This window comes from Odocoileus virginianus, chromosome 23, assembly GCF_023699985.2.
Source record: "Odocoileus virginianus isolate 20LAN1187 ecotype Illinois chromosome 23, Ovbor_1.2, whole genome shotgun sequence".
In the NCBI taxonomy this organism is placed as follows: Eukaryota; Metazoa; Chordata; class Mammalia; order Artiodactyla; family Cervidae; genus Odocoileus; species Odocoileus virginianus.
Window position 1 is genome coordinate 1,718,763 of NC_069696.1, and position 26,049 is coordinate 1,744,811.

The following is a 26,049-nucleotide window of genomic DNA, read 5'->3' on the forward strand; positions in this document are numbered from 1 at the left end:
CCGTTAAAAAAAATTTAATATCTAGACCTTTGCTCAAGAAGGTTGTTAACTTCTGAGTTCAATGAGAAGAATTAGTGACTGGAGATAGAAAGTGATGGAAAGGAAGGAGTCAAGATTTTTCCTTTCCTCAGGTCTTCTCACCTAAACAGAGCTTTGCACCCAAGTGATGGCCCTGACCAGCTAGGCCTGCAGGTGCTGAGAGAGATGCCCCCGCTGGGGGGCAGGTCAGAGAGGGAGCCTGAGCCCAAGGAGGACAAGAGATCCGGGTCAGAAAAGACAGGGCCCAGGGCTGCTGTGCAAAATACATCTAACCCCCGCCACCTCTCGTGCCGCGCTCTCTCGTAGTCATCCAGTTTGGCTTCGTCACCCTCTTCGTGGCCTCCTTTCCTCTGGCACCTGTGTTCGCCCTCCTCAACAACGTTATTGAAGTGCGCCTGGATGCAAAGAAGTTCGTTACGGAGCTGAGACGGCCAGATGCTGTGAGGACCAAGGATATCGGTATGTCCCCTGCTCAGAGGCCATGCGCTCCTTCCCATCCCCTCCCTCTGCCCCTCCCCCTGTCTCCCAGGCCGCCCCCCTCCCGCCATGTCAGGCATCCAGGATACTGGGGTTTCTCTTGCTTCATCAGCCTCCCTGAGCCCCCTCATCCTCTTCTTCTCAGGTGCTGGGAGGTCACATGACTCACACACACACACACACACACACACACACACACACACGCCAACGGGTTTGCAGACGGGGCTGCCCCTAAGCCTTTCCAGACAAGCCCGTCCCTGGAGGCCCCGGCAGAGCTCCACTGGTAACTTGCCTGCAAAGCGTCACTCTGGCTGCGGCCTTGTCATCACTGGGCTGGGGGCGGGAGGGAGCCAGACGCCCTTCTCTTTCTGTCTTAACAGGGATCTGGTTTGATATCCTCTCCGGCATCGGCAAATTCTCTGTTATCATCAACGTAAGTGCTTGCGTTCCTGACACCCTTTCTCTGTGGGAAGGGCGTTCCAGAGGAGCTGAGGTCTTCAGGGCAGGAAACCAGTTCTGTTATCTCCCAGCTTCTTCCATTTGGAGCTCTAATTAATACAGTTGTTGTTGTTCTTATTGTTTACTTGCCAAGTCGTGCCTGACTCTTTGTGACTCCATGGGCTGTAGCCTGCCAGGCTCCTCTGTTCATGGGATTTCCCAGACAAGAATACTTAAGTGGGTTGCTGTTTAGCCCCTCCAGTTAAGAGTGAGTACATGCCTTCTTACGCATCAGGCTGTCGCCAGAGCCCTGCAGCTTTGTCATTCATTTCGCTAAGAGAAAGAAAGGTAATTACCCACCAGAATGCGTACCTCAGCCTTAAGAATCCAGATCATATCTTTTTTCAGAGCCAAGAATCACGAGGAAAGAATTCCCCATATCTATCCATCTCTTCCCTTTCTTTTTCTACTCCGGAGCTGAACAATACCTGGAGCATCGCCCAGGCTGCAGTTCCTAATTACCGTTCCTCTGAGTTGTCAGTGTGAAGTCTTAATTATCCCTGTGGACTCTGGCCCTGCTTGCTTAAGATATGACATAGAAGAAGAGAGGTCCTGTCTGCTCTGACCTCCTTAACTGCCTTGCCAGACATGTCCAGGTTTCAGAGGAAATCCTGCTGGACCCAAGCCAACAGCTCCTTTGGCGTCTGCGTTCCTTACACACGGTGGCCAGGCAGGGTCTCTGCTTCCATCTCCTGAGTCCAGATCAGTCAGCTCAGCCCACAGCAAGAAAGTCACGGCCCCTGTTCTCTTGGGAGAGGAGCCCTGACTCTGCCCAGGCTCCCCACTAAGAACACGTAAAGTGACATGAGGTGTGTAGAGAGGATCAGCCCATCACACATGGGATGTTTGATGTAGGAAGTGCAGGTCTCAAGGCTGAGAAATCAGGTGCCTTTTGGAAAATAGATCAATAGCTGCTTTGGAGTTGAGGCTTCTAGAAAAGAAGCAGTTGCTAATGCTAGTGGCTTCCCAGGTGGCTCAGTGGTAAAGAATCTGCCTGCCAAGGCAGGAGATGCAAGAGATGCAGGTTCGACCCCTGGGTTGGAAAGATCTCTTGGACAGGGGAATGGCAACCCACTCTAGTATTCTTGCCTGGAGAATTCCATGGACAGAGGAGCCTGGCAGGCTGCATTCCATGGGGGTGCAAAGAGTCAGACACGACTGAGCACACATGCTTCTGGAAAAAAGCCCTTGAGTACCAAGCACTTTTCAGCTACACAACAGAAAGATAGAAGTTTTACTTCCCTGCCCTTCTTATTTGTTAAAAAATGGGGGCGAATGAGAGTCTCACCAAATCATATCATTCTAGAAATCAAAAGAGATGATGAAGGTATGTCTGGTCCATGCTCTGTTAATTGCAGCTGTGATTATTAGAAGTATGTTTCTCACTGTCACATATGGCTGTGGCTCCGCACACTCACATATATATTTAGAAAACAATGCCTAAACTGCATTTTTTGAAAGAACTCTAATTGTTGGTTCCGGGGACAGTATAAACACCTGCCAAAAAGATTTAAGATTTTCTTTGCAGAAAGTCCTCCTGCATTTAAACAGGCAATCATTCATTTGTCATTTGGCTTGCTCCGCAGACATTTATAGAGGACTTGGATACACCCGGGGCGAGGTCGGGTGTGTGCATTTCATCCAGCAAGACCTATTCCTCTCCCTTGGTGTCTTACTTTTTCTAAGCAAAATGGATGAGAGTGACTTCCATCATATGACAGGATGAAAGGCTCTGAGAGTGGTGAAACTGAGGTTCCCTGTGGAACCACAGCCGTAGTGTTCCTGGTTTTCTGCTGTCACTCAGAGGCAAGTGTACCATTCGATGTCCTTGCCCATCACGTTTAAGCGGCCCTCTGGACTTCCCAGGGGGCACTAGTGGTAAAGAACCCGCCTGCCAATGCAGGAGATGTAAGAGACGCACTTTCGATCCCTGGCTTGGGAAGATCCCCTGGAGGAGGGCATGGCAACCCATTCCAGTATTCTTGCCTGGAGAATCCCATGGACAGAGGAGCCTGGTGGGCTACAGCCCATAGGGTCGTAAAGAGTCAGACACGACTGAAGCGACTTAGCACGCACACACTCATTACGGTTGATAATTTTCTCAGAAAGTCTTCCACTCCTTTTTTAAAAAAATAGCTTTATTTATTTATTTATTTTCAAATGTGCTGGGTCTTTGTTTCTGTGGAACTTTTCTGTAGTTGCAACGACTGGTGCCTGCTCTCTAGTTGTGGTGCATGGGCTTCTCATTGTAGTGACTTCTCTTGCCGCAGAGCGCGGGCTCTAGGGCACTCAGGCTTCAGTAGTTGCTGCATGTGGGCTCAGTAGTTGCAGCTCCCGGGCTCTAGAGCCCAGGCTTAGTAGTTGGGGTGCATGGGCTTAGTTGCTCTGCGACATGTTGGGTCTTCCTGGACCAGGAATTGAACCCATGTCTCCTGCACTGGCAGGCAGAATCTTTACCACGGAGCCACCAGGGAAACCCCATCCACTCCTCTTTGGTGTGGCCAATGCCAGCATCAGTTCAAATATCTCAGAGATGTTTATGCCCTCCCTCACCAAATGGTCCAAACTGGCTTAGCATCCTTTGCTTCGGTGGTCATAATTCACTCTCTTGACAGTCAGTGGTTTCCTTCCATGTGTCAAAGATGGAAAAGCCAGGTAGGTCGGCAGCATGAGCTCAGGGACAAGGATTCTGTTAGAGCAGCACCTCTCGATGGGGAGCCTAGGAGGGGGGCGGTCTCTTAGCCAGATGGACCTGTGACACCTGGATGGTGTCCATCCTGACCTTTCCTCAGGTGCTTCTGGTTCTACCCCCAGGCTTTTGTCATCGCCGTCACCTCTGACTTCATCCCCCGCCTGGTGTATCAGTACTCCTACAGTCACAATGGGACTCTGCATGGCTTTGTCAACCACACCCTCTCCTTTTTCAATGTCAGCCAGCTGAAGGAGGGAACGCAGCCTGAGAACTCCCAGTTTGAACAGGAGGTTCAGTTCTGCAGGTAAGGTGATCGCGAGCAGGAGGGCGGTGGAGGACTGGAAGCAGCAAGTCCAAGCAACTCTCCGGATGACCTAGAATTGCATCTTCTTCTAGAATTATCTAGATGACCTAGAATTATCCTTCTTCTTAGCCTCTGTCTCCTACCCCCAAGCCCCAGATCCCAAGAAATCAATTTCAGTGAATCAACCAATATTCTTTTAACTGGAAGGTTTCAACACTTAATTTTTTTTAACTTTTAATTTTGTTTTGGGGTACAGATGATTAACAATGCTGTTTCAGATTGGACAGCAGAGAGACTCAGCCATATATATATACACATATCCACTCTCCCCAAACCCTTTTCCCATCCAGGTTGCCACATAACATTGTGCAGAGTTCCTTGTGCTATACAGTAGGTCCTTGCTGGTGATCCATTTTAAATATAACAGTGTGTCCATGTCCATCCCAAACTCCCTGGCTATTCCTTCCCTCTATCATTCCCCCTGGCAACCACAAGCTTGTTCTCTAAATGAATCAACCAACATTTATTGAGTGCCTTTTGCTAGACACTGTGGAGCAGACAAAAAGGTATATAGGTTCATTCTTACCATCCAGGGAAGATCTGATTTATGATCTGGTTGGGAAGAAAACAGAACTCTCTAGGACATTGCACATTGTTCAGTGATTATGTCTAGTACGGACCATGAGCCTCATGGGTGTTTGGAGGACTGGGAGGACAGTAGAGGCTGGAATGGAAAGGGTAGGCTTCTTGGAGGCGCCATGAGGAGTTGTAGGGCAAAAAGCATATCATAGGTATAGAGTCAGTGTGAGCCAGGTCATGGGGGTGGGGATGAACCTGGGGTATTTGATAAATGCTTAGGGGGTAGCTGGTAAGAATCTGCGAGTAGAGTGTTTGGGAGGTAAACATAGGGAATAATATAGGACATACAATATATAGAGCAACTCCTCGGGTAGTGTATGCCAAAGTGTTGTTGGACTTGAATAGGTAGGATGAAGTAGATACTGAGAAATCTTGAAGTCTTACAAGAATTTTAAGATGATGCAGTAGGAAGTTATGGACTTTTATAGGGCCACATAGTTAGAGGATAAAGTGTAGGCTTAGGAAAATTAATCTGGTCTCAGAGTGGAAGATGAGTTAGAATTGAGGAAACTCAAGGAGACCGGCTGAGGTGCTACACCATTCAGACGTGAGCCATGGAAGGCCTGGAACAGAAATGTGGAAGAAATTTGGAGTGAGGGGAGATGAGCTACTTAATGTCATACCTTACAAAGCTGGGGGCCAGAGGACTGAGACAGCCTGAGTCAGGATGATTCCGAAGTTTGGGTTGATGTCAGAAGACTGGGAAATTGTGGGTCTGTTGACAGGGATGGGGCAGATGCTAAGAGAATCTGATTTTACTGTCCGTGTGATGAATTTGGTCCCAGTCATGTTGCATGTTGAATGATGGTAAGAAATCTAAGGAGGGAATTTCCATCTAACTCCTGGAGAGAGTAGCTGGAATTCCCAAGAGGACCAGGTTAAAGTCATGATTGTAGTCTGTCAGCACAGGGATCACTGAAGCCAAGAAACAGAGAACTCTCCACTACTTACCTGAGAAGGGCAAAGAAAGAGAAAAAAAAAAAAAAAGCAGAGGAGGAATAAATTCTTTAACCCTTTTGTACCTTAGTTAAGTGATGGCCCATGGAGGACTCAATCAAGATCATACCTCTTGTATGTAAACAAATAGAACACGAGGACTTCCCTGGTAGTCCAGCAGTTAAGAATCTACCTTCCAGTGTGGGGGACACAGGTTGGATGTCTGGTTTAGGAGCTGAGATCTCACATGCCATGGGGCATCTAAGCCACAGCTGCTGAGCCTGTGCCTAGAGCATGTGAGTCACAGCCACAGCTACGGAGCCCACACTCCCTAGAGCCCATGCTCGGCAGCCAGAGGAACCAGCAGAAACCTCTGTGATCCTAGAAAAGTCTTCAGCTTTCTAAGAGGTTTCCAGTGACAGATCCTGAAATAAGACTGACTTTTGTTCAAGAACGCAAGCCTCAACCCCTATTTGCAGCCGTGAACAGCACAAGTGTGACTTGTTGCCTGGGGAAGCCAAGGCTAGCACTGTTCCTTTGGTTGGTCTAGAAGCACATATAGACCTTCTAGAAGTTGATCTGGTAGGTCTATCCAGAGGGACCTTGCCCTTGATCAACAGATCTTCCAGTGACCCTCTGAATATATTTTCCAGTGAATTGAACTGGCTTAAACACAAAGGGACTTTAATGCCTCTGTATTGAAAGTTGAGGGTAGTTCTAGTTGAGTAGACTTGATTCAATCTGCCCAAACCAAATCTTGCTCCATCTTCCAACTCTACTATAGTCAATGGTGACTTTAGTTTCAAGTAAACTACAGACCTATATTATGCTGGGTCCAAATCCAGTGGGAAACAAGCCTTCTACCTCTTTCCCAACCATATCAGCAGAAGTCTTGCTGTAGCTTGTTGGTTGGGATCAGCGCATGCTTCCTACCCAGAACCAATCACTTCAGCCAGAAGAATGTGATGCTTTCCATGGTCTTTGGTGCTGTTGGGGGTTGGAAGTGGGAGGTGAAATGATCTCCATCTAAAGCACATGGTCTCAGAGTAGGGGGTCATTCCCTCCTCCTCTGAGATCTGAAGTCATGATGAATAGATGCAGCTCAGCCAAAACAACAGATGCCCAGGAGACCAGGCATTATTAGCATACCTGAATGGCATTGAGCTTTGCTGTGTCCACTGTCAGAGTCACTGGACTTTCCAGGAAGCCATAAAGCCCTGATAACTCTTCTGTCCAATGAAAGTAGAGGGGACCATGGCTCGTTTGTGGTCCATAGAGTGGTGGAATTAAAACTAGGTGTGTGTGTAGGAAGTGCATTCTATATTTCTGTCAAGAAAATGTATCTGCAGAAAATAGATCGAACTCAAAGAGTTTGGTTTGATCTTACTCCGTACCAACTGGGATCATAGGATCATTGTGCACCTGTTTTTTAATACTTCATTTGTTCTTGGCTGTGCTGGGTCTTCATTGCTGCACATGGGCTTTCTCTAGTTGCGGGGAGTGGGTGCTACTTTTCATTGTGGGGCACAGGTTGTAGATGCATGGACTTCAGTCACTGTGGTACATGGGCTCAATGATGGTGGCACATGGGCTTAGTTGCCAAGTAGCAAGTGGGATCTTCCAGGACCAGGGCTCAAATCCATGTCCCCTGCATTGGCAAGTGGATTCTTAACTACCACACCACTAGGGAAGTCCTCATTGTGCATCTGTTTTTGAGGCTTTATGATAGGCTTGGCATCAGTCATATAATAGGGAACAAGACGGTGCCTCCCTCAAGAAGTCTAGATGAATGAGATGAGTAAGCAATGAGAGTCGAGCTTCTGTGATTGCAATTGAGAGACTGCAGGACACTCTCCTAGCCCTGAAGGAAGAGGCCATGCACCTAACCTGGACCTCCGTGTCCAGTGCAGGAGTGGCCAGAGGGAGAATCCTGTTGAATCTGCTCCCTCCCAGGAGGGACCAAGGCAGCCTGGGTGGTGAGCGGGGTGGGAGGAGCACTGATGGGCAGGAAGGGGTTATCAGGTGGTGCAGGGGATCCAGGGAGGACGGGGTGTCCCACGCAGAGGGACTGGATTGTGCTCAGTGGTCGGAGATGGAATAAGGGGGTTGAACTAGGAGGGAGAGACCAGGCAGGCACGGGAGATATGCAGACCCTTCTTGCAGCACTGGGAGCCACTGCGGGGGTTGCAGGGACTTTTCACTGGTGTCATCTCTGACTGCACTGTGAAGAGCAGCAGGTTACACTGGAAATAAGGGGCCGCCCTGCTCTGAAGTATAAAACAGATATCTGGAGAGGGGGTCAGCGTATCATCTAGACACACACCGTCCCAAATGGGTATACCGTGTGGGCTGCCTTTTCTAGAAGGATGAGGAGTGCTGATGGAAATCTCTACCCACCCCAGGTGGGTCCTGCTCACTGCATGCTGTGGGGACCACACTGGCTTGCCAAAGTTTCTGGAAATTTAGGAAGTAGAGACATAAATTACTGATGTCCTTGTAAGCTAGGATTTGTCAGTGGCTGTCAGAAAGAGAAATGGAAAAATAAGAGGATGGAGAGTTAGAGAGATTGTAGGAAACACAGAAACACAGACAACGTCAGAGCTAGCCCCGAAGCCAGCGTTTAGAACTGCTTCCATGGTGGGAAATGAAATTTGTCCTGATTTTCTGGCAAATAGTGTTGGGAACTCAATGACCCTTCTTATTCTTAGTTTTTCATGACCTCTGGAGATAAATGTGGTCACATAAAACTGAGGTCTCGGGCTCTAGCCCAGCCTTGCCAAGGATAGAGGTATCTTAAAAATAGCAGTAAAAGTTAGGACAAGTCTCCGACTGCCCATTCAAGATGCGTTCCCAGCATTTTTGGAGCCATGTCTGCCTTGGCCATTTAACTGACTGCGCAGGGCTGCTCAATAAACAGCCCCATGACGTCAGTCTGTGGGCATGCTTAGTGGCCCATTTAACAGGGTCAGGGGGCCCCTGTGTCTTTCAGGTTGGATGGTGGCTCAGTCTTCTGGCTCAGTGGGAGGAGAGCAGAGAGGTCAGCAGGGCAGGAATTGGGGTCTCAGAGCTCAAGGAACCCACCTGAGCTTGGGCAACCCATTGGGTTTGTTTGGAGATGCTAAGTATCCAGAAACAGCATCCTTGGGTGATGCCTGCGGATTTGTCGGTAGGATTCAAGTTCTTTCCTGTCCCAGGGTCCTGCAAGTTCCTTCTGGGGCCTGGCTGCCTCTCCTCTGCTGCTGACCAATACCAGAGGAAAAGCCAGCTTTCCGGGTACCTCTGCTTATCTTTATCAACCACTAGATCAACTTGGGCCTGGTTAGTTCCTAGTGGGCCAGGCTCTTTCTCCTTGTTGAAGGGAACATTTCTAAAGACATTTGTAAGCAGCTCGGGTGGTGTGAAAATGTTGTGTGCCATCTTGTTCAGCATTAAAACATTACTTTCCAATGGGACTATTAAATTTTATTTTTATATACCACTGTTTGAGGTTGAGAAATGCATTAACTAACTGATGTATAATGACTAAAAGATCATTTTAGAAAGCTGTTTCACATATATATGGAATGTAGAAAGATGGTACTGATGAAGTTATTCTGTAGGGCAGCAATGAAGATGCAGACATAGAAGACAGGCTTATGGATGAGGGCAGCAGGAGACTTACGGACAAGGGCAGTGGGGAGGCAGGAGAGGGTGAGACAAATGGAGAGAGCAGCATGAAAGCATACACAGTATGATATGTAAATTGATAGCCAGTGGGAATTGTCTGTGTGACTCAGGGAACTCAAACCAGGGCTCTGTAACAACCTAGAGGGGTGGGATAGGGTGGGAGGTGGGAGGGAGGGTCAAGAGGAAGGGGCTGTAGGTGTACCTATGGCTTATTCACGTTGATGTATGGCAGATGTCAAACCAATACTGTAAAGCAGTTATTCTTCCATTAAAAATAAATAATTTTTTTAAAAAGCCATTTCCAGGACTTCCCTGGTGGTCCAGTGGTTAAGACTCATCACTTGCACTGCAGGGGGAGTGGTTTCCATCCCTGGTCAAGAAGCTAAGAGCCCACATGCTACAGGGAGTGCCCCCCCCAAAAAAAAGCAGTTTCTGAATGTCGAGGACCAACTCCTTGGTTTATTATCTTAGCAGCTGCAGCGATTCTGTATTGTGATGACCTGTGGCAGGTGTCACTGTCAAGGTCCCCCTGCAAGTGAGGATGGGAGGGGGGCATCTGAGCCAGGAGCCTCTCCTCCCTGCCTGCACCTTAGTTTCCCCTTCTGTAAAAGTGGGGACTTGGAATAAATCACCTCCAAACCTTCTTTTCTACTCTGTGCAAAAAAAATCAATAGTGAGTGACACGTGTAATATATGAATTTATTCCTGTGAAAGTTCTAAACATTACAGGCAACCTCTCCAACTCTGTCCCACATCCACACAGCCCTGCCCAGCCCTGGGCATCTTTCCAACTGTAACCCTGGTGACACATTTGCTCGACCCTTTGTCAGTCATTTTCACATGTATTAACATAAAAAATGAATTTATAGAACTTTTTAAGATACTTCACAGGTTCTCTTTCTAATAATGAACTATATTTTGAGTTAATAGGAACCTTATTTCTTTAGGTCATGTATACATTCAACTCAATGTGATTATTTCACAGTGTTAGAACAATCTAGGTGAAATATGAATGCATTTTTAAAGTGAAGAGTTAGTGTTGATTTTTGTACCTCTTTCACTTCATGTTTGTGAGTTTGCTTCTCTTAACACTGTGATTTGGCTCCTGGAAGCTCAATGTGAAAATATATTTGGGTCACTGAATATTGCCATTAATTTAATCTTTTTTTAAAAATATTTATTTTTGGCTGTGCTGGGTCTTCATTGCTTTGTGCAGGCTCTCTAGTTGCAGCGAGCATGGGCTGCTCTCTAGCTGTGGTGCGCAGGCTTCTCATTGCCATGGCTTCTCTTCTTGTGGAGCAACAAGTAGTAGTTGTGGCGTGTGGGCTCAGTAATTGCAGCTCCTGGCTCTAGAGCACAGGCTCAGAAGTTGTGGAGCACGGGCTTTGTTGCCCCGCAGCATGTGGAATCTTCCTGGACCAGGCATCGAACCTGTGTCCCCTGCATTGGCAGGCAGATTCCTAACCACTGGACCCCCTAGGAAGTCCTGCATCCTTCTTTTGCAATTAAGAACTCTTGTGATAAAAGTCATTCTTTACAGATGTATGCGCATATACGTGTATATGTATGTGTAGATATGTAAAGGAAAAGACTCTTTTCTCAACCCCCACCCCAGTCATTCTCTCCCAGAAGAACCTATTGTGTCCATTTCTGCCTCCAGAAATCACACTCACACGAGCCATCTCATTTACTGCTCACTGTTTTCCTTTGACATTCACTGTAAATACACACACACACACACACTCACACTCACATTTCTTTGTTCATGGTGGGTTGAGAAAGCTGTCCCGTGTCCACCTTCTATGTACCAGTGATGCACATTTTGTTGGCTCCATGAAGTTAGAATGATGAGGTCCAGCAATGTGGAAAAACTTTCTCAGGTTCTTAAAATTAGTAAGGGGCCCAGCCACTCCAGTCCAGTTTTAGACACTCTAGTTGTTTCATTATTGGAAGACTCTCCTTACTACAGGACTCCAGGGAACTCTCAAACTCGATGTTAAGGCTCAAAGAAAATAAAGGAAGACTGAAGGGATGAGGGTGAGATCTGGGAACTGTTCCTAAAATTATAATCCCGAGCTTCAGCCCCGGCCAGCAGATGCAGGAAGTGAGCACATGTGGGGTTCACCTAGCACTGGGCCACCCAGTGGGACTTTGGGAGACCCAGAGCTCTCAAAACCAGGGGAAAGGGGATGACTTTGGGAAGCATCAGAGCTGATGGGAATGGAACAGAAGCTCTCCTGCCCATCAGCCTGACGCTGGCCTGCTTTGTGCCTTTACCTGGACTGAGAACCTGAGAGAAGCTCCCTGCAGTTGGGCATCAGCTCTCTTTGGTTCATTTCAGTATCATGGGAAACTCAGGGCATCTAAGCTGTGCTCAGAAATCTTCCCGGAAAGCCATGAGGAACTGGGAGCAGCGGTTTACCTGCTCCATCCTCTTTTAACAGAAGAGGTGTGCTTCTTAAGTCACCTTCAGTTAAAGGAGAAAGAACAGCTCTGATGTACTAGGTCCTCTGACATGTCTGGCAGTGCGCTGAGTGGTCTTCATTCCAACTTTGTGAGATGGAACGTCCATGTTTCATGGATGAGGACCCCAGCCATCAGGTCCTTAGGTAACTTGCTAGAGGACAGAGAAGTGAAACAGTGGGGGTGGGATCAAGCCTTCATCTGCTGACTCCGCATGCTTTTGCCAATGCCGTTCTCTGCACTAGGCTTGGAAGTGAAATAGACCTCTGTCACTGGGTTGGCCACAATTAAGTTCAATAGCCTCTCTGTCTTTTCTGGACATGTCTAAAAACTAATGATCTCTTTGTTTAATTAGTGTCTTCTGATTACTCAGTGAAAACATTTAATACACTTGAATTCTTAGGATGAATTTTTTTTTTAAAATCCTGAAATCTGAACTTTTGTCATTGTTGTTCAGTCGCTAAGTCGTGTCTAACTCTTTGCAACCCCATGGACTGCAGCACTCCAGGCTTCCCTATTCTTCACTATCTCCCAGAGTTCGCTCAAACTCATGTCCATTGAGTCGGTGATGCCATCCAACCATCTCATCCTCTACTACCCTCTTTTCCTTTTGCCTTTAATGTTTCCCAGCATCAGGATCTTTTCCAGTGAGTCTGCTCTTCGTATCATGTGGCCAAAGTATTGGTTTCAGCTTCAGCATCAGTCTTTCTAATGAATATTCAGGATTGATTTCCTTTAAGATTGACTGGTTTGATCTCCTTGCAGTCCAAGGGACTCTCAAGAGTCTTCTCCAGCACCCACTTGACTTCTTAGGCTGAATTATTTTTAAATTATGAAATCTGAACTTATATTGGAATGTAAATGAGCAATCATTTACCTGGTGGCAGAGGCTTACTGGAATCAGTGTTCTTCAAACTGTGAATCATGGTTCATCAGTTGGGAAATGGCTTATGTATCATAAGCAGCATTTTAAAGACTAGGAGAGGAGAGGACAGCAGAGAATAAAAGAGTATCAGAGCATGGGATAAAGCAAGGATGAGTGTGTTCTGTGTGATTTTTATTTCTGTGATACATATGCATGTGTGCATGAATGTAAAATGCATTGCTTACTCCAGGTCACAGTTTTTATTTAAAGTTAGCTTTGCAAAGAGAAATGTGAACAGATGCACAAATCATTAAATTGCGCGCTGCTCTTTTCTGGGCAGTGCTGGCCCTATAGTTCCTGACAAAGCGCCCTTAGTCCACTGGCACAGCGGGACTGCGAGTCAAGCTTTCTGGACGGATCTCTGTGTTAATCTTTCCCCAGACCCTTGATGAGATGGATGTGCCTGCCAGATTCAAAACATGTTTTGGACACTCAGGGAGGGTAAAGTGACATTTCCAAACGCTGTGGTGAGTTAGTAGCAGAAGTGGGACCAGAATTAGATTATTTATGGATTCTTTGCAGACTGGAAAAAGAGAGGGGTGAGCGATGGCTGTCTTATTGAGGTCAGTGAGCAGCTGTTCCTTCATCGATGGAGCTAGAAAACAAGTGGGAGTGACTTCGATTGTGGTGGCAGGATCCGACTGGACCTGGGGGGATCTTCCCCATGGTCAAAGGTGGGGGTGGGGGTAGGGGTGTACAGCAGTCCTCTTCCAGGGGTCTTGAGAAAAGCAAGACAGATTCCTGTCTGCCTGGGATTTAAGGGGCAGAGCAGGAGGGTGGGCAAAACTGAGTTTTTTTCCCCACCCAAGATGACCTTATTCCCTTGGCCACACCCTCGCCCTCTTCCATGAGTAGGCGTGGTCTGGAGCTGGTCTTGTTTCTGTCCTTAGCCATGGATGGCGAGGATGAACCCCGTGGTGCTTTGCTGGGCTGCAGTTAGCTTTGCTTCTCATCCGGATGTCAAACCAAGCCCGCAACAGCTGTGATCAGCTGTCGGAAGAGGGGAGCGGGTGGGAGGGAGCGGCTCCTGGCCTCTTGCCCAGCCCCAGTCAGACGTTCAGCCTCCACTTCTCCATTTGCCTCTTGCTGTGGCTGACTCTCCCGCTATGACTTTTTCGGCCCTCTTGCCTGCATCTCTTTTCATCTTCCCTTTTTCCTCTTCTCCACTCTTGGGAGGGGATCTTCTTGGGCTGTATCTTCTTGGACCATTGAAAGCCCTCATGCTTCTGTGTGGATATTTTAGAGCCGTGGGTTCATTCAGGACAGGGAAGGGTTCAGAGAGCACCCACAGCAGAATCCCCCACCCCAAACCGCAGCTGGAGCTTCCCAGCAGTGGAGGAAAGCCATTCAGGCAGACTGGGATTCTCACCTTGAATCCATCCCTGGCTGGCCAAGCACTGAACTTCTCTGAGCCTCAGTTCACTCCTGGGTTACACCGGGATACCCATGCCTGCCCTCGGATCTTGTTCTCAAGTGAAGAAGTTTTAGAAAAGTTCCTTGTCGGGGGTGGACACGTTCAGTATATGCTTGTTTTTCCTTCTGGGTGCCCCCAACTCTCCTCACCTTCCTCGGCGTCCCTGCAACCCCCTGGTGGCCTGATGCTACCCCACCTCATGCTTCAGCCCGGGGCTAGTTTTGCTTTCACTGAGCATCGAAGATTTGTTGAATTCCATGGAGAAAACAGTTCCATGAAGGGGCATAAATCTTCTGTACCAGCTCTTACCATTTTTCCAGGCTTAGAAAAAGAGTGATTCTGAGAAAATAAGCCATTTTTAACATGAGTCATCTCAGGATGGGAAGCGGGGGGAGGGGGGAAGGCAACAGCTCAGACAAGCCCTAGACCTCTCCATGGTCTGAGCTCGAGGCAGGCACTGACATTTTGTTTTTCAAACTGTGTGTTTGTGTGTGTGTGTGTGTGTGTGAAGTTGCTCAGTTGTGTTTGATTCTTTGCAACCCCATGGACTGTAGCCCACCAGGCTCCTCTGCCCATGGAATTTTCTAGGCAAGAATACTGGAGTAGGTTGCCATTTCCTCCTTCAGGGTAGCTTCCCAACCTAGCCATCGAACCCGTGTCTCTTGCATCTCCAGCATTGCAGGAAGATTCTTTACCGCTGAATCACTGGGGAAGCCTTAAACAACATGGGCAGATGATCAAGATGGGCAGTTAAAAGAGGGGGCTACTGCCCAACTGTGACCATTACCACTGCTCCCCCAAATCCACTCAGCCTTCAGCTTTGGTCTGAATCAGCTGTCAAGCGAGGCCAGCCGCTCCCATGGCCGGGGTCCCAGAGCAGACCAGGCTGGGGAGGACCCCTGAACTCCGCTGGCCTCTGCATCTTCACTGAGTCCCGGGCCTCGGAGTACTCTGCTGGGTATCTGTGGGTTCCCCGCCGCTCTCAGAGCCCACAGGCTAGTGGACCCCAGATGGATCCCCTGTCCTGAGTTCCTCTCATGATTCCTGGACCCCTCATGGCAACCCATTCGAGTATTCTTGCCTGGAAAATTCTGTGGACAGAGGAGCCCAATGAGCTACAGTCCATGGGGTCACGAAGAGTCAGACACAACTGAGCACACACAGAAACACATGCATGTGCGCACACACACACACATACACACATGAACACACACACACATATACACACATGAATACACACACACACACATACATACACACACACACATGAAGGAGAATCCAAAGGAAACTTCTGGAGATGTTGGAGAGAGTGAGAAAGATACTTCGAGGCTGACATTGGCTCTTTTGGAGTTTGGACTTTTTTGGACGTTGTTGGTTGGGCCCTGGGTTCCTTACCTCTGCCCCCTACTCCCTAGGTCTAAGAGCCAAGGCCCTGCCTGCTGCTCTGACTTTTGAGGTGATCGCCAGAGAGGTACCTCCTTCCCTCCATCTCCTCCCAGTCTTCACATCGCCTTCCTCTCTGGGCAGGTTTAAGGATTACCGGGAGCCGCCGTGGGCCCCAAACCCGTACGAGTTTTCCAAGCAGTACTGGGCTGTTCTGTCTGCACGTCTGGCTTTTGTCATAATCTTCCAGGTGAGTTGTTCAGCTAAGTTAGGCACAGCTGGTTAGGATCCAGGTTCAGGGATCCAGACAGCCCTGCCTCCGGGTTTTCAGGGTGCTCTGTGACCCTCTGCTGGGTGAGGGCTTTCGTGAATGGATGGATGCACAGAAGGAGAAAAGGCCACAGAGTCAGGTTGAAAGGCAGATGTGGAGTAACGTGCAGGGTGGAGAAGGATTCCCACGTAAACCTCAGACTGGAAAGTGGGGAACAGCAGAGAGAACAGAGTCTCAACCCAAAGGCAGACAGGCAACCACCCCACCGCCCCCCGCCGGTCTCTGCGCTTAAGGAAGGGCTCCAGTTCTAACCCTTCCTTCCAGCTCCCACCGGCCCCCTCTTTGTTGTGTTGTTTGAGACCCCTGGTGGGAAAGGCTCCCAGAGCCCTACCTGGCACCCCTGCTGAATAGCAAACCCAAGTTGGCTATTCCTATCTCCCAAACCACCTGAAGCTACAGTTGTGTCACCAAGATTCTCTCTGCATGAGGCCCCCACTCCCACTGCCGGCCTTGGAGCAGAGCTGGGGTACTAGCCCAGATCCCTTACACATAAGCCCCACCCCAGGCTTTTGTATTCCCCAAAGGCGGGTCCCTGGAGGGCTCTAAGGTATCCTGACCCAGCCCCCAGCCCAGGAAGTGGGGAAGACCCCCAGCTAGTCTTTCACCTAGAGAAGCAGCATTCTTGCTCCGGGGGATGGCGGGGTGGTGAAGGGGGTGGGCATGTGCTGAGAATCCTCACCTGTCCCCCGCTGCCCCCCGCCCCCAGGAGCCGCCTCACTTTACCACCGCATGTCAGGCATCACTTCCGCTCTCCTGGGAGGACTTGGTTTAAGAGGCGAGTGTGGGACTTGATTCAGCAGCTCCAGATGCCCTGAGATGCCCAGGGGCCCCTGGGGACAGCCTTGGTTCCTAAGTCTTCCCTGGGCCCTTGTGGGTTCCAGGTCGAGCAGGGGGCACATTTAGAGCCTGGGAGACAGAGGGCAGGGCTCTGGTCTCTCCTGCACTGTCACCGTCCTCGGGTTTAAGGAGAGGGGCTTGTGAGCATAAGATGGGCAGGTGGAGAAGGAGACCACGGCTGGAGGTTGGGGGCACCAGTGGAGGACTGGGAACCCAAGTACCCAGGGAGAGGCCCTGAACTGGGCTGTGCGCCACGGCTGCCGGCGGGAAATATTCACCCTCTTAAGTAGAAAATGCACCCAGGAAGAGAGAAGGGGTGTCATCCTACCTTAGGGGAGGGGACATGGCCTCCCGAGTGGAGAAAGGAGCCAGTTAGAGGTGTGCACACAACCTCAGAACCCATGAAGGCGGGCGGGAGGCAGGGTCCAGGCAGGCGCTGTGACCGGAGATGCTGCGATGGTGGAACAGGGTCCACCTCTGATATGGGGGGCAGAGGGCCAGCTGGGAGGAAGAGAGGGGCCACTGGTCCAGGGAGAGACCTGGAGGGGCTGTCAGGCCTTATGGCCACTTTCTGAGGAGTTCAGGAGGGACGGGTCACGTGTATGCCTATGGCCGATTCATGTTGATGTGTGGCAGAGGCCTTCACAATATTGTAAAGTAATTATCCTCCAATTAAAATAAGTAAATAATTTTTCATAAAAAAGCTTTGGAGCCGGAGGCCTGGAGGCAAGAACAAGACATGGGGGGTGGGAGGCAGACAGAGAGAGGAAGAGTGGAGGAGGCAGAGAAGGCATGGCTAAGAAGGGAAAGACTACCCACTCCAGTGTTCTGGCCTGGAGCATTCCATGGGCTGTATAGTCCACGGGGTCGCAAAGAGTCGGATACGACTTTCGCACACACGATGCTGTCAGGCCGTGCATGGGAGGGCGGCCCTGTCACTGCTCTACCTTGTCCTGGGGCCCGAGGGACCATGATGCTCATCCGATGGCTGAGATCAGCCGAGGAGCCAGAGGAACCCAGAGCCCCCTGCCCCCGGGTCTGGGCCTGTGTCATCACCACCGCCCACCCACCCCAGGTCGGAGGCCTCCAGCTGGGGCCTCTCCTCTCACCCCTCCCCCAACTCTCCCAGAACCTGGTGATGTTCCTGAGTGTGCTCGTGGACTGGATGATCCCTGACATCCCCACAGACATCAGCGACCAGATCAAGAGGGAGAAGAGCCTGTTTGTGGACTTCTTCCTGAAAGAGGAGCACGAGAAGCTCAGGCTGACGGAGGAGCCAGCCCGGAGGAGCCAGAGCACCGGCCGCCACAGCAGGAGGAGCCCAGCGGCCAGCCCGGCACCCTCGGGCCGGAGCCAGCCGGGCAGCAGCATGTCCTCGGGGTCCCAGCACACCAGCGTGTGAGCCAGGGCGTGGGGGCAGCAGAGATCAGCACGGGGCTGTGTGCCCACATGGCGGGGTGTCCGTCCTTCTGCAGGGTCGTGAAGACAGAGATTTGAGAGAGGAGGCGGAGGATGTGCGCAGGAGGAAAGGGAATGATGCTGCTTCTCAGAAGCTTCGGCTTGGGTTTCTTTTAGGTCCTCTTTTGAACTGTATCCCTTGGGGGGGTTGGTACCCCCCATCAGAGTAAGAATGGGGTCTCTCCAGCCCAGGGTCTCAGGCATCCCGAGCCTGCCCCGTGCTCTGCCCCCCACCCAGGTCCCCTCCCCGCATTTTGGTGGCCGCGGGCCATGAGCAGCACAGTCCAGGCCCTGTTTCCACCCCATCATAAGTGATCTCACCTCCCTTCCCAGCATCACCCTGAGAAAACCCTCTGCGTCACCGCCACAGCCTCAGTGGATGCAGCTGAAGCTCCCGGGCTGATGGCTGTGGCCTCTGGACCCAACTGAGGAGCCAAGGTCCAGCCCTGGGCTTGTCTCCAGCCCATGTCCCGGGTATGCTTTGAGCTCAGTGCAACTAACCATCCTTTTATGCAGGTTCAGGTTTAAAGTAATAAACTGAGACATTCTTTATAAAGATGCATCTCCTTGTCTTCGGTTCTCTCTTGCTTACTCTGTACTGGTATTTACGGAGCCCCTGCTGTGTGCAAACATGGTTCTCAGACTAGCGATCCACAAGAGCAGAAGAGACAGAATACCTGGAGCAGCGTTCTCGGAGAGACAGACAGTGAGCTGATGTATGTGCAGCGTTTCAGACTTAATGAGAAACATGAAATGGAACAAGGGAGACAGGAAATAGGGAGGGAGGGCATGGAAGGAGGGGTTTGCCATTCTATGTATGAATTAACGACGCACCCACAAAGGTCCAGAGATAACATCTTGCACAGCTAACGCTATTGGGAGATTTTCAAGTGCAGTTGGAAGCAAAGGCCAGCGTCACTGACCATCGCCTCTCACACACCTCTGCCCACCAGCTGCCCACAGCCGGTTGTGCTGTTCCTCTCGGGACCTGGCCCCAGCTCCCTGCAGGTCAGCGTGGCCGGCGTCCAACTCAGTCACAATGGGAGCTGTCAGGAAGGTCACACCCTCCTGGCAGGTGTTGGTTACTTTGACACATGGAAGGTTTAGATTGGTTTTCCAGTTTTTTATTTTCACGCCCTCCATGTTTTTTCAACATTCTATCTCCTTGTCCAAGTCCTCTATACTTGAGGAACATGTTCATCCCAGGAGAGTATTACTCTCCTGGACACACACCCCTCCATCCATTTATAGTCTGCTGCTGCTGCTAAGTCACTTCAGTCGTGTCCAACTCTGTGTGACCCTATAGACAACAGCCCACCAGGCTCCTCCGTCCACAGGATTCTCTAGGCAAGAATACTGGAGTGGGTTGCCATTTCCTTTTCCACCATTTATAGTCTACAACACAGGAGTCCAACAGTGTCTAAACTCTCATCTGAATCTATCATGGATAATCTGGAAGGAGGTGGAGATTCCCCCAGCCCTCTGTCACCTTCCTCTCTTGCATTTCCTGTGCCGCCGAAGGCTGGACCTTTTCCTGCAGTGTGTTTTTTCTTCAACTTTTAATTTTATAGTGGAGTTTGGCTGATTAACAATGTTGTGATAGTTTCAGGTGGACAGCAAAGGGACTGTATATATGTATCCATTCTCCCCCAAACACCCTTCCCATCCAGGCTGCCACATGACATTGAGCAGAGTTCCATGTGCTGTATAGTAAGTCCTTGCTGGGGATCCATTTTTAATATAGCAGTGTGTACATGTCCCGTCCAAACTCCCTAGCCATGCCTTCCCCTGATCCTCCCCACCTGGCAACCATAAGTTTGTTCTCTAAGTCTATGAGCTGAAGTGTGTGTTTTCTGCGATACCATCTTGCTGGTTAATGAGGTTGAACTGGGTACCGCTTACATCCATTCCCACCCTAACAAGTACAGTTCTGCGGACTCCCCATAGCATGGCACTCATAAAGAGTATGGACCTGTGTGGATAACTCAGCTTACCTTCCATGAAACCAGTCTACTCACCTTTTACATCCCGAACCTGGCCAGCCGCATCTCAGGTCTCCTAGCTCTCTCAAATCCAGGTACGGTGCATGAGTGCTCAGCTGTGTCCTACTGAGCAACTCCAAGGATTGAAGCCCTCCAGGCTCCTCTGCCCATGGGATATCCCCCACAAGATTACTGGAGTAAGTTGTCAATTTCTGCTGCTGGGCGTCTTCCCAACCCAGGGATCGAACACACATCTGCATTGTAGGCGGATTCTTCACCACTGAGCCACCTGGGAAGTCCTCAGCCCAGCTACCTGCCTTCCATCATGTCCGACTTGTTGCGGCTCTATGGGCCATAGCCCACCAGGCTGCTCTGTCCATGGGATTTCCCAGGCACGAATATTGGAGTGGGTTGCCTTGCTCCCCTCCAGGGGGTCTTCCTGACCCTGGGATCGAACCAGTGTCTCCTGAAACTCCTGCATTGCCATTGGAGCAGCCCTCATCCTAGGTAGATAGATAGATAGTGAAGTCGCTCAGTCATGTCCTACTCTTTGCGAACACATGGACACCAGGCTTCTCTGTCCATGGGATTTTCTAGGCAAGAGTACTGGAGTGGGTTGCCATTTCCTTCTCCAGGGAAATTTCCACTCCTGCCCCCTCCCACGGGGGTATCTGCTCCGCTCAACCACAGCAGAGGGCGCCAGAGAGCAGAGCCCACCCTCCAAGGTTGAGCCACAGCTTCTGCAAGACAGAGCAGATGCTTCTTCCCCAGGCAGCCCTGTCTGCACACCTGGCTCCCCCCAGCCCACCCCACCCCCCGCCCCCGACTCCTCTTCCTCCTCTGCCCTGTCTCCTGCAAAGCAGTGGATGGCAGTACTCCCGGAGCCACCTCCCTTCAGGACCAGCCGGGAAGACAGACTCTCACCCAGACCCTGCGGATCCCACCGACCCTTCCCCCCTCAGCGGTTCTTGCAGCTCTCCCTGCAGAAAGGAAGTGCAAGGTGAAAGCCAGATGGGGATGCCAAAAGACAGCTCTACATATGAGTTCAGGGACCTTCGTGTTTCATGAAGCTTCTTTCTCTCACTTTCTAACAGAGGCCAGGGGCTTCCCAGCCCGGATGTCTTCTTCAATTTGGGGGGTGAAGCCGCAGACCGTAAGGGGAACAGGCAGGCTTTTGACTCAGATCCCATATCATAAGCTTCTCTGAGTTTCCCCCAGCTCTGGTTGGCCTGCCTCGAATTCCTCAGGGAAGTGTGTGTCAGCTTCTATCAGGAACCACATCTGCCTGGTCTGAGCGGGGCTGCTCGCTGGGAAACAGATGAGGCCCCTACATAGGCCTCATTGACCCTCTTCCCTGGCCCACCTTCCCGTAGCACGCTCAGAAACTTTTCTCAGCGTATCTCTCAGCTTTAAACTGGGTTGTCTCAGCTGTCAACCCCAGACTTGACTCCACTTACGTCCTTCCAATCTTTGCTTCTTGCTGCAGTTTCTTGCCCACTGTCTTTTCATGAGACTTTTCCTGCTTTATCTGTCTTCTCAGTGGCCTGCGTCTCCTTCCAGAAACCCCCCAGAAGCTCCTTTCCACATGGCTAGGCAACATAGGTAGAGTACTTTTTCAGATCATTATGTCGAAAGTAGATGGTGATGGATTTCCCTGGTGGTCCAGTGGTTAAGTATCCACTTGCCAATGCAGGGAACACGGGTTTGATTCCCAGTCTGGGAGGATCCCACGTGTCCCAGGGCAACTCAGCCTGTGCGCCACATCTCCTGAGCCTGAACACCCTAGAGTCCATGTTTTGCACCAAGAGAAGCCACTGCAATGAGAAGGCTGCTCACCGTAACTAGCAGAATAGCCCCCACTCGTCACAACTAGAGAATGCCTGCTTGCGGCAAAGAAGACCCAGCGCAGCCAAAAATAAATATAAATAAATAAAACAATAGAAATGATAGTAAATAAACTTTTTAAAAAGTAGATGGTGTTATTAACATTTACCAATCCTAGCTTCATGGGGCCAAAAGCTTCTATGATTTTAGGAACCCTCTTTAAGAAAAAAATACCCCAAATTAAGAATTAAAATTAGTTACCAAGGTATGAAAACGCACATCGCAGCAAAATACATTTTTGTATTTTGCAAAATACAAAATACACATTTTTTAAGGCTAACTCCAGAAATACAACAAACCCACAGCAAATAATTTCATGCTTTAATTAATGGACTCACTCGTCCTTATAATATTACAATCCTGGCCCCTCCACACTATTAGTTTAAGGCTCTTTAATTGTCTTTTCATACCAATAGTTTCTAGCATCAGGGTCTTTTCCAATGAGTCAGCTGACAAATGACTGATTCTAGGAAAGATTGAAGGCAAAAAGAGAAGAAGGCAGCAGATGTTGAGATGGTTGGATAGCATCACCAACTCAATAGACAAGAACTTGAGCAAATTCCAGGAGACAGTGAGGGACAGGGAGACCTGGAGTGCTGCAGTCCACAGCATTGCAAAGAGTCAGACATGACTGAGCAACTGAACAACAACCAATATTTCCAATAAGGAGAAGAGAAAGAAATCCAGTCTTTTCCTCTAGCAAGTCTGATCTACACTGAACATTTTATTTTAGATAGACATTAGTTCCACAACTCAATGTTGGTCATTTCATGTGAATTCTAAGATGATGGTCAAATTTGGGAAAGCGTCTATCAAGTTCTTTTCATAGGTGAGCTCTAAGATTGAAAAAAAAAATGTTTCAGACATTTTGAAAGCAGATTGACCTCTATGCTCTGTCTATCCTTATTGTGCTAGGCTCCCTTGGGAGGGTCCTTGGAGCTAAGATTTCGCTGACTGCACTATCATGAACCTCTCGTTATCAGCCCAGTTTTGACATCCATTGCAACTGAAACATGGAGTTCACACCAGCTGTTAGGACTCCAGTGCTGGGGTGCAGGCTTCTGTTTCTTGGATATGACACCTCCATCAGAGGTCCACTGCCCCTGGGTGCTCTCCTGGAGGCCCATGGAGTTTGGTCAGTGATGCGGATCATACAGAAAGTCCCCTACCTATGAACAAGAGTGTGTTCATAAGTCCAGTTTTTTCATAAGTCCAACAAATTTAGCCTAGGTACTTAACTGACACAGTTAGCTATATAACACTGCACTATAATAGGGTAATAATACTTTTCACTTAAAAAACAAACACGTAAAGAAAACATTTAAATCTTATAGTACTGTACCATGAAGAGTACAATAGTACAGTACAAAAGCTGGCACACAGGGGCTGGCATCGAGTGACCAGGCAACAAGAGTTACTGACCGGAGGAAGGAGAGGAGTTAGGAGACGGTAGAGCTGAAGGATCGTCAGCGATAGGAGACGGAGGGTAAGCTGCCAGTTCACTCACTTCAGATGTTGACGGGATGCACGTTTGCATCTTTAAGCGCTCGCAACTTGCAAGTTCGAATGTAGGGGAGTTACTGGACTAGTAATGACATGAGGACTGTTGCCACTCACAGAGCGATTAGTAGGGGCCAGTTCCTCCACTAATAGCTGGACACTCTTCACCGTCTGTAATCCTCACAACCTCCGGGGAAGTGACTTGATTCCCACATCACACAGAAGCCGTGGGAGCCACACCACCAGCTCAGATTGCAAGCCCTCCTTTTCCTGTGAGTCACTTGAGTGCCCATATGACTGTTAATAAAGCTGAACCAAGAGGCCATCGGTGTCTCCTCCTGCCGTGGGTTCCTCCAGGTTCCCCAGGACCCACTCATCCCATGGGGACTTCTGGAGACTGCCTGAGAAGACAGCGGGGTATGCCATCTTCTTTGGCTGGCGTCACACTGTGCCATGAGAGTTTGTGCCACTGCACATCAGGGCCCTTGCTGAAGTGACTTCTTATTTACTTATTTTTGACACACTGGGTCTTCTAGTGGGCCTTTTCTATTTGCGGTGAGTGAGGACTATGTTCTAGTTGTACTGCAGAGGCTTCTCATTGTGGAAGCTTCTCTTGTTGGGGAACAGGGCTGTGGGGCTCGAGGGCTTCCGCAGCTGCAGCTCAAGGGCTCAGCACTTGTAGGTCAAGGGCTCAGTAGTTGTGGCATATGGACTTAGTTGTTCCACGGCATCTTCCCGGACCAGGGATTGAACCTGTGTCCTCTGCATTGGCAGACAGGTTCTCAACCACTGGACCACCAGGGAAGTCCCCGACCTATTTCTGACTACAGCAAAGTTGTATCCCATACTTGGGTGCCACAGTTATCCCCCCAGGGCTCTCTTGCTCACCGCACAAGTATCAAACTCAGGCCCTTCTCAGAACTCCCAGGTCTTTGTATGAAGCCAGTTCCCTCCGGCACTAGTGGTAAAGGATCTGCCTGCAAATACAGGAAACACAAGAGACCAGGGTTCGATCCCTGGGTCGGGAAGATTGCCTGGAGGAGGGTGTGGCAACCCACTCCAGTATTCTTGCCTGGAGAATCCCATGGATGGAGGAGCCTGGCAGGCTATAGTCCATGATATCGACTTGGGATTATGAGTTGGGGGGCAGATCTCTGAGTGTCAAGGAGAATCAATTCACTTCCTTCCTCCAAGCCAAGCTGAATCAAAGCATTCACCTCTCAAGCTGCAGAAGCTCCCACACTCCCTCTGCTCTGGGCAGCCTCTGGGGTGGGTACCCAGAAGGAAAGCTTTGTGCAGCCTTCCCTGAACTCAGAGCCTCTAACCTCAGAAGGCAGTGCTGGTGGGAAGGATGGGGCTGCGGGGCTAACACAGTCACACAGACTAGCGTGGGGCTAGGAGAAGCTCTGTCTCCCCTCAGTAAGGAGGAGGCTGCTCCTCCTGGCTCCCGAGCCTGGTCCCCCACTTCTCACTGGATAAAGAGAAGGTACAGCCCCCAGATGTCTGTTTGGAGCTAGCCCCGTGGGGACGGAATCTTTCATGTGATGCCGAGGGGATATGTTCCAGCAGGAAACTTGGTGCTCTAACTAAGACATTCTCCAAGCCATTCAAGGACACAGAATGCATTCATGAGCCAAAGGTGAAATCTGGTCTGTCCGGAAGGTCATACTATTTCTTCTATGCCAGACTGCCATCAATTGTTTCCCCAAGTCTTCCCCCTAATTATTTAAGTATATAAACTCTCTGTTTTGCCAGACTTATTCTTCATCATCTCTTCTGTATTTCTGTGTTCCTTTTCCGGGCTTTTACTACATCAGGTTGCTCATTTCTGGTTTGCTGCCAGGAACCCCTTGGTCTTACACCTGACCTCTGGTTTCCACCCACAGCCACACACCTTGACTAGCCAGCCTTCCCTTCCTACTGTATTTCATGGATCCAGTCCTCTCTCCCAGCCCCGGGTCTTCACTCTTCCATCGCCGAGCCACTACAGCGCTGCCTGTGACTAGCAGGCCCAATGTTCCAGCACTCACCCCGCGGAAAGGTACACACACTCACCCGTGGGCTTGACTTCAGGGGAAATGGAATGCATCCCCAAGCCTCAGGACCCAAAGCCTGACATAGTCCCTGCCTCAGGCTCATCACTGCCAGGGATGAGGGGATGGGGAGGGAAGGCCGACGCACCCGCTGGTTAGTGAGAAGATGGGTCAGCAAGGAGGCGTTCATCAGAAAGTGAGAGTGACCAGCCACGGCCCTCCCCTCTCCAGACCCCATTGCCTCAATTGCCTCAGCTTTAGCACAGAGAACCAGAGCTGGGCCTTCTCTGGTCCAGTGGTTAGACTCTGCTCCCATTGCAGGAAGCACGGGTTCCATCCCTGGTTGGGGAACTAAGATCATCCCCAGTGCTGTGCGGCAAAAAAGAAAAAAAAAAGCCAGGCCGGGGATGAAAATAGTGAAAATTACTTTTTATTGTTTGTTCATTTAATGAAAAAGAAACTCAAGTGACGGCAGCATTTCTCTCCTCAGGAGAACTATCGCGGCCAAAGATAGAAACAGGCAATTCATAGAAAGGGACAAACTCACCTTTGCTGGTAATTGTAACAAACTTGGGGCATGGGGACAGG

At 49.8% G+C, this 26,049-nt stretch overlaps 1 protein-coding gene across 1 annotated transcript in view; it reads left to right on the forward strand.

Moving 5' to 3' along the window:
* ANO2 (anoctamin 2) overlaps positions 1-18,618 on the forward strand; it is a 331,055-nt gene extending 312,437 nt beyond the window's left edge. Inside the window, exons 21-25 of the mRNA XM_070454162.1 lie at positions 346-498; positions 897-949; positions 3,829-4,010; positions 15,581-15,686; positions 17,734-18,618. Coding sequence (XP_070310263.1) covers positions 346-498; positions 897-949; positions 3,829-4,010; positions 15,581-15,686; positions 17,734-18,006 — 767 coding nt within the window. The 3' untranslated portion in view covers positions 18,007-18,618. The remainder of the gene's footprint in view (positions 1-345; positions 499-896; positions 950-3,828; positions 4,011-15,580; positions 15,687-17,733) is intronic.
* Positions 18,619-26,049: the final 7,431 nt, after the last annotated feature.